Source organism: Magnolia sinica, chromosome 14 (assembly GCF_029962835.1).
Source record: "Magnolia sinica isolate HGM2019 chromosome 14, MsV1, whole genome shotgun sequence".
Lineage (NCBI taxonomy): Eukaryota > Viridiplantae > Streptophyta > Magnoliopsida > Magnoliales > Magnoliaceae > Magnolia > Magnolia sinica.
In genome coordinates, this window is record NC_080586.1 from 81,850,655 (window position 1) to 81,859,503 (window position 8,849).

The window sequence follows — 8,849 nt, forward strand, 5'->3', positions numbered from 1 at the left end:
CGAGGGCCATATCTTTAGTTAGAACATAAGTCATCAAGTCTTTTCTTATTATCTCCGTCCTTGTCCTTTTGGGCCTTCCCTTGCCCTTTTTTAGCTTTAAACTTGTACAACTGACTCCTAACCGGCACAAATCTTTGCATCTATTAAACATGACTAAACCATCTAACTCTAATTTCCCTCATCATATTACCTATCAGTGCTACTCCTAGGTTCCCTCAAGTGCATCCTTTTCTAATTCTATCCTTCCTCAATCGCATGCTTCTTTACATCCTATGAATATGTTGTTCTTTAACATTTTGGTCAGCTATCTTAAGTAGTTCCTCATTTTCACTCTTATTGTTATTAAAATTGCACTGCATAAACTCTATTTTATTCTGGATAATTTTAAATCCTTTAGATTGTAAAGCATCACTCTAGAAACCTAGCTTTGTGAGCCTTCCCTCATCTTGTCAATCAAAACTATGTCATTGCAAATAACATATAATATTGCTGAGATTTTAAACAACTTACGAAAAATATACTTAATGATATTATCTTGGGATTTTCAAAATTGCAGCAGATTTTAAACTGCCATGTTTTTATCATGATATTAACAGGTGAAACAGTAAAAACCTTAAGGACTTTATTTATATAAATATATATATATTTACAGTTTAAATTTATTTATAACTTTAAATTAATATTTTTGAATTTTTATTTTATTATTTTTGGCAAGATTTTCCCAATAACCTCCCAAGGAAAATCTCCAAAATTGAAAATCTCTCAAGAAATTTCAGAGCCGGTAAATTGCTGGGAACAAGATTTGTTGCTTTGGTTCCACCACCCATCAACAACAGTTGTTTTCAAATGTTAACTAGAAACTCCACTACTAATAAAGGCGATAAAATATGCCCTTTTTTTTTTGAAAGATAAAGTTGTTCAAATATGCTTTGTTGTTTACTCGATGGAAATTGCATCCCCGGTACGCCAATGGCAATCTTGGACAAGGATTTTGGGATTCATAAACTTGTAGTGCAAAAAGCAATTACTTCTGCTAATGCTCAATGAACATCACTACCATATGATCTTTAATTCGTCATATTTCTTGGTAATCAGGTGGGCACGGTGCTTCTTAGTTGTGCCTTCTTGTATGACATCTTTTGGGTGTTTGTTTCGAAGAGCTTGTTCCATGAAAGTGTGATGATTGTGGTAAGTACTTAAGGACTAGTCTGCTGTTATGTTAAATAATAATGATACTTTCTCTATAGAGGGAATTATAGGATCCTTGACCCAAGGATATGCACCCTGAGAAATTTTCTTGTAGGAACTAGTTCTCATGAACCTTTGGAGAACCCATCCTACATGATGTGTGCACAACATCCAATCTGTCCATCAGATGCATCACCTCATGATACCCCTAGGGCCCAGAAATCAGGGCAATACAAAAACTCAGGTGGGTCCCAGCAAAGGTAACAAAAGGGAAGGGGATGCCCAACCTTGATTTGCACCAGTGCCCACCTGAGTTTCAAACAGCCTGATTTTTTGCCTGATCCTATATGGACTAGATTGCATAGACGTCCCGTTAGATTGGATTCTCAACGGGTTCTCATGAGTTCCTGGGAGAACATTTCCCTCTGCACAATGTACTCGGAGTTTCAGTCTTACTAGTGGGGCCTGCAATTCAGTGATCCAAATGTTTGGTTACTTAGACCTCACTTTGGCTGGACCATGCCCCAAAGGTTTCCTTAATTAGATAATCCTAACCTTTTGATTTGTGGCCTGCAAATAGACAGTCAAGAAGAGGAAGGCAGCATTGGTGTGCATTCGATTTTTTTTTAAAAAAATGGCCCATGATTGCTGGTGTCCAATCTTCCAGATGGGGCATTGTCCATCTTGTGGGGTCCGACCGACGAGTGTGCTGGATTAACGTACCATGGCTCCACACTAACAAGCTGAAGACCTGAGTATAGTTTGTGGGTTGAGAATCATATAGTGCCCTGTCTTTCTGAGCCATTTGTATTGGAATGTTATGGATTAGATGGTCCATGTGCTCTTTGTAGGTAGCTCGGGGTGATAAAAGTGGAGAGGATGGCATACCTATGCTACTGAAAATTCCACGCATGTTTGATCCATGGGGTGGTTACAGCATCATTGGATTTGGTGACATCCTTCTACCAGGATTGCTCATAGCATTTACTTTGAGGTTCAAATTCTAATCTGTCTTTTTTTCTTTTTTCTTTTTCCCTTTCTATTCCATGATGAGAGTGCGTTTGGTTGCATCAACTATCATGAAATTCTGTCACATTTCATGATCAGTCAGTCTAATTTGGTGTGAAATTTCACAATGTTTTGTGATATTTGGTGCACCCTTAAACTTGTGTGGTTGCCTTATGTTATTGTTTTGATGTTCTTCAGTTTGTGATTTTGCCATTTTGGTGATTTCTCAAATTCCAAATGATTTGTTTATTGAGGAGAAAATAGTTACTTGCCTGTCATCATTATTCAGTTTCTGGTATCTTACTATCAACCACTTCCATACCTCCGGGACACATACGGGGATCCTAATTGTTCATTAGGGGTGCAACTCAGGCGGCTTGGGTTGGGCTGCAGATCAACCCTACTTTGACCTGACCTCAAAAGGAGCCAACCCGCTACCTGACCTGACCCAGATTCCAACCAGGGGTTCCCAACTCGAATTCCTCTGTACTCAACCCGAACTCGATGCGTCCTGACCTGACCCAACCCAGATACATGTGATTATTCCCAACCCAACCTAACCTGACCTGAATTTGTGCAGCCAGAACCCAACCTGAATGTGTGCAACCCGAACCCAACCCAAGGACTTTACACAACTCAACCCAACTCAACCCAGCCTGACCATAATTCGGGTTGGGCCAGTCTGGTTTCGGTTGAACCGAACCAAGTTGCAGCCCCACTGTTCATCTCCTGATCTGTACTATGAATGAGGCATGCTTTAAAAATTACACTGGTCGAGAATCCTGGCTATTTATTGGACAGCTTTTGAGTATTACAATTAGGAAGTTGAGTAAAGTCTCGCCAACAGTGAAAGTTCAATGGGCAAGAGTCTTCCAATTGGTGGCTAGGATCATCCAACTGGTGATATCTCTTGATTAACTCCAGATCCTTTCCCTGATTAAATAGCTAGAAGATGAAATATGCCGTTGTGCCACTGTAAGTTGCAATGCTCCAAGTTCAAATTTCCATGTGGGTCACATCTGCAGGTATGATTGGGCTGCGAAAAAGAATCTAAAAGCGGGATATTTCTTGTGGTCAATGGTGGCATATGGCTCAGGTACGGAATTGCATATATGCTGCACATTTTACTGATTATCATCTTACAAGAATTGTGTAGTCCTTGGCAAATCCAAAAGTCAAATGACAAAAAAGTATTTCATGATGTTATTTAGATATTAAAGCAAATTACGAGACCAATCTGTCCCTGCTTCCTTCAGAGCCATGCCTTGTATTTTTCCATAGTAGTATTTAGGCAAAAGCATGGTTAAAGGACTCGGCAACTTCACCTGATGCGTTTGTCCCTGAGCCAAGTTGTGACTCGCTTGGGTTGGGGGCAACTCAGGGGTTGACTTGTGGTATTGAACTGGATCAGGTCCGACCGAGTCCGATTCGACTTGGATGAGCTGTGTCAGACTCGTCCGAGTCTTAAAACTATGGGCAAGAGATATTTTGGATGTATCAAGAAGAGGGGCGTGCATTTCTCAGCCTGTGCTAGTTGATTTTGTTCAATGCAGCATTCCCTACATTTCAGTGCACCTTTCTGTCATATAGCAGTCCCCCAATTAAGATGGTTGACACTGCAGCACTCCTCTGTTGGATAATCCTAGCTATCCTGATCTTAGGGCTGGAAATGGATGGTTGAAAATAAAATGTAGCCCGGTGGCCGGTATGTTGGCAATGGGAAGAATATCCACCAATCATGCGGTTTGAATGCCTTTTCATCATTGAAAGGTGGGCCCCACTTGTACATAATGCTGGCTCGAACAAGAAATTGTCTCACATATCACATGACTCCAAAGACTGTTAATGTTCATGACATCTGGGCGAGATATGGCATTGAGGTCATATGGGCTATACAGGTGCACTGAAAGTTAGTGTAAGGTTTGATTTGGATAATTTCATGGCTTCCAACTGAATTGAGTATCCAAATCGTACACTTGCACACAGCTAGTTCTACGTCCAACTAGTTGGCATGTGGGGCCTACCATGCTGTTTGTGTGACATCGTGTCCATCAGGTTGATCTAACTATCTGGTGGGGCACACCATAGAAAACCTTGAACAAGCTCCCAAAAGACTCCATATTCCCATGGGGTATCCCATTTTCATGGTTGGATTGACCTGATTTTTGGAGCATCCCATTTCACGGTGGGACAACCTTGCTAGACAGGCTACGCGTCATACAAACACCATGGTGGGCTCCACATGCCAACTTGTTGGACGTACTAGTTGTGTGTGAGCATCTCTCTTTATATAGATGACTGGATTGTAATGATATTTCTGAGTATTCATTGTGGTAAATAGCCCTCAGATTGCAATGGCACTCCTGCCAAGTTGATGTAGGACAATTAACCACTTGCTCTAAAAGCTCGAACTGTTAGAGTATGGCGAATTAATCCCTTTATCTCATAGCCCAGGCCCCACATCTCATGGGTTAGGACCTCGGCCGAACCCCCTTTGTGGGCCCCAAATCACATGGGCTGCCCACCCCGAGTGTGTCCCCGCATCCCACGGGCTACCCCACTCGAGCCCGATGTGAAATGCGCATTACTCACCCCTGGTAAGGAGTCTCGAACACGAGACCTCTCCCGTGGGCCCCAAATCGCATGGGTCACCCACCCTGAGTGTGCCCCTGCATCCAACAGGCGACCCCACTCGAGCCCAGTGTGAAAATGCCCCTGCATTACAAGTCCTATTTGACAATAACTCAAATGCAATTTGGACATTTGGTGTTAAAAAAATGGTTTCATTGTGGCTGTAAAGTCTGTGAAATGAATTACGGACGTTGCGCGACAGAAATAGTTGACCCCGTTAAAGGAATTACAAATGTTATGTGAAGGAAAATTGTCACCCATCATGCGATGCAAGAATGAATGGGTTGGCACTGTTATGGTCCTTTTTGAAAATTTTCATTTCAAAATTTCACACGTTTTTGAACATTTATTTAGGAGGCTTAGAAACTTTTAATCCTGATATGGGACTATTTTGAGGATCAATGCCCAAAATTTGAGTGGGATTCAATGAATCGAAGTGGGGTGGACCATTTTGGGAAATATCAAAAGAAGGGGTAAACCATCATCTTGAAAATTTTTATTTTCAAAATTTCAATCATTTTTCCACTTCTTTATTTATTTCAACCATGGAGGAAGCTTAGAAACTAAGTTTAAACCAGACAGGATTATTATGAACATCAATACACAATTTGAGTGAGATTCGATGAATGGAAGCTGGGTACTGAGTAGACCATGTTGGGAAAATATTGAAAGGTGTAAACCATCATTTTTTCCCCCATATTCTATCTTTGTTTTGTTGTATTTATATGTAAAGTGCCTTAATCCACCAAATCATGCTTGATGCATGTTGGATTAGGACTTATTTGGCCGACTTTCAGAAGCTCAAGCTGACCCCTCCTAACAGACACCTGTCTTTTCAAAGAATGGCTCATTACACCATTAAATACATGTCCCAAAAAAAAGAAGAAGGAACACGTAATTGTGTTCCTCACATTTTATTTTTTAAAATTCTACCAATAGTTTTTTATATTTTTTCCTGGAGGAAAAGTTTTGGCCGTGACATGGCTTATATATAGTCCCATCTAATTGCAACACAATTGCAATTTCAGGCTGGGTCCTTCATCATGAAATGAATACATGCTACAAAATGTAATAACAATCTGGTCATTTGCACTTCTGAACTAGGGGTTTGTTTGGTTGGAATCGGAGGGATTTGCTATTTTTTGGGCGTTTTGTAGCTAGGAATTGGGGGGATTTAGGTTCGAGAGGAATCCAAATCCTCCAAAAAGAGTTCTTTTTGAACTCCCTCAAAGCTCTGATTTCAAATCCACTTGATTCCTTGTGGACTAAAATCCTCTCAATTCCACTGAGTTCAAATACATGCTGCCAAACCAGCCTTTACTATTTCAATTTAAATAAAATGGTCTATCCAAACACTGCCTTATGTAGTTAAATAGCAAATGTCCCATATTTTGTTTTCTAAGTACTTCCTATCACTGTTTCTCAACTCTTTAAGGTGCATGATTTCGCAGGTCTTCTTATTACTTACGTCGCTTTGAATTTGATGGACGGGCACGGGCAACCAGCTCTTCTCTACATTGTTCCTTTCACATTAGGTAGGTGGTACATCATACTAACTGCAATAACAGGCATGATTGGTGTTTTCGAAAAAGGGTTTTGATATTTGCCCCCACCCTATTTGATAGATATGAGAACTTTGATACTCGGGAAGAGTGATGGATGATACGCTGGCACTTAGCTACATGAAAGTCAAATTAAACTGTCCAAATTATGGTTCCCAGTTAGATGAATCATGAATAAAAAATTACCTTTATTTTTATTATTTGACTATTTGATTGGTGGACACTAACTGGATGAATAAAAATGAAAAATACCTTACACTCCAGTTGCAACAAACAAGTGCCCATGAATTAGTTGGTTTAACTTCAGTTAATATATGCCACACGTACAATATCTGAGTGCCTGCGTATCAAGCATCATATTCTGCCTGAGTATCATATAAACTCCCAGATAGAACAAAATGGTGCATCTGTCAAGAAGAGGGGTTGTAAATAATGGCTCTCTTCTGAGAAGACTTTAGGCTATTCTTCTTTCTAGCTGTTTTTGGTACTTATAGTTTCCCATTTTGCTTGTAAAGAGGATTGAAGAGGATCTCTGTGGCCTGGCATGCCAAATGTGTTAAAGATGGCAAGCCATTTGTCAGGTGTGGATCACCATGAACATGCTGTAGCCCAAAAAATAGGCTAGCCCACTTCTCAGGTTGAGCACACTAATACAAGAAACATGGATAGCTATAAGAAGTGATCAATGGTCAAATTTTCGTCATAAACACACCCACTTTAAGAATTGAACCAACCCATTTTGGGGCCAGGGCATTTTCATGGTGGGCCCCTTCTGATGACTATGCTAGATTTTGCATGTGCAGAGCCTCTTCGAAAACCCTAAAACCTGACTCGATTCGACTCAACTCTATCTCTAGACAGGTTGGGTCAACTCAACGACATGATCGAGTGTTCACTTGACTTTGCATACTTATATGAGTATTTAAAATAGAAAAAGGTGTTATATAAAATTAAATGAGAAGGCATCAAGTCCAACTGGTTTGACCACAAGGTAAGGTCCACCCAGTGGATAGCTTCCAACCTATTAAGTGCATGTGACATCCAATCCTTTCAATAGGCTGGTCCACCGTCCACCATGGTGATCACCTAGTGCAAAAGTCAGCTGTCTATTCATCAGATGCTGCATCATAGAAAACAACCTAGCTACTGATGAAAAGAAAAATATAAGTGTGGTCCACTTGATGAGTGGAGATGGCTGATTTTTGCACAAGGTTATCCTCATGATAAGGCCGAACCTATTGGAAGGTTGGATGTTGCACACACATGAAAGGTTTGGAAGTTGACCACTGGCTGGACCGTAACTTAATGGTCCAATGGAGGCATGGTCCATTGAATGGTGGTTACAGGTGTTTGCTTCATTGGGTAGAGGTCGCGAGTTTGAAATGTTCATTAGAGTAACTTGGCTAGAATCAGCATGGCCGCTTTGAGTTGACCAAGTCGGCGAACCCGACGAGCCTTGTTGGGTCTAGACTGAGTCGTACTGGCAAGCAGGATTTCATAGTGACTCAGCTCGATATCTAGTTGAGTTAGACTCCGCTGAGTTCCTAATCGAGTCACCTGAGTTTTAGGACCATGCTTGGTCTGACTCTTTTAATCTTGGTGCAGGCACTTGTTTGACTCTGGGGAAGAGAAGAGGTGAGCTGGCAAATCTATGGAGTAAAGGAGAACCAGAGAGGGTATGTCCACATCATCATCCCGTCACCGCCCAATAGAAAAAAAATGCTTTGTAATGTAATATGTAGTAGAAAATCTGAAGAAATGCGACAGTGAGCTTAAGAATTGAGAAATTAGTTGTTGTAGCTTTAACAAAAAGAATCTAGACAATCTAGTGTCTAAACAAATCACCACTGCCTATCTAAGAACCGGTTGCGTGCGTAGATATTCCAACTGTATGTACTTGAATGTCTTGTGATTCTAAAATGATGGATTGCACTTATTTTGAGCCCACGAAATTCTCCAACTTGTAGTAATAATATAAAGGAAAATTACGTACTTGCGAATTTTAAGAGCTTGTTTGGATTGTGCCAGGCATATGGGAATGTAAATAGTGTTTATTGGGAAACCTCATTTCTAGGATACTGCGGGAAAGGGAATTTTGTTTTCCCTATTTGTTTTTCAACAAGATTTTCCTAGAAATTTTAGAGCCCATTTTCAAATTTTCTGTTTGGCAAAACAAAACATTTTTTAAAGAAAAATTTCTTGGTACTTAATTGACAGGTGTCGAAGTAGCATGGGCCCTAATAATTTATAAGTTAAGACTGTCTAAATAATGGTTCATTTAGATGTATTATTTAATTGACGGATTGGTAGGCATTTGTTAAAATTGTAAAATATCCATTGATCCTCATTTTCATCAAACAAGTGTCCACAGGTCATTATTCTTCAACCAATCTGATTTTTGGGTTGACGATAGCAAGTGTACAACTAGGGACTCCAACTTGGGATTGGGTCAACCTGGAA

At 40.3% G+C, this 8,849-nt stretch overlaps 1 protein-coding gene across 1 annotated transcript in view; it reads left to right on the forward strand.

Annotated features, from left to right (window-relative positions):
* Positions 1-8,395, forward strand: part of LOC131224741 (signal peptide peptidase-like 4) — a 32,978-nt gene extending 24,583 nt beyond the window's left edge. Inside the window, exons 10-14 of the mRNA XM_058220062.1 lie at positions 1,096-1,188; positions 2,040-2,182; positions 3,222-3,292; positions 6,279-6,362; positions 7,995-8,395. Of these exons, the coding sequence (XP_058076045.1) occupies positions 1,096-1,188; positions 2,040-2,182; positions 3,222-3,292; positions 6,279-6,362; positions 7,995-8,101 (498 nt within the window). The 3' untranslated portion in view covers positions 8,102-8,395. The remainder of the gene's footprint in view (positions 1-1,095; positions 1,189-2,039; positions 2,183-3,221; positions 3,293-6,278; positions 6,363-7,994) is intronic.
* The last annotated feature ends 454 nt before the right edge of the window (positions 8,396-8,849 follow it).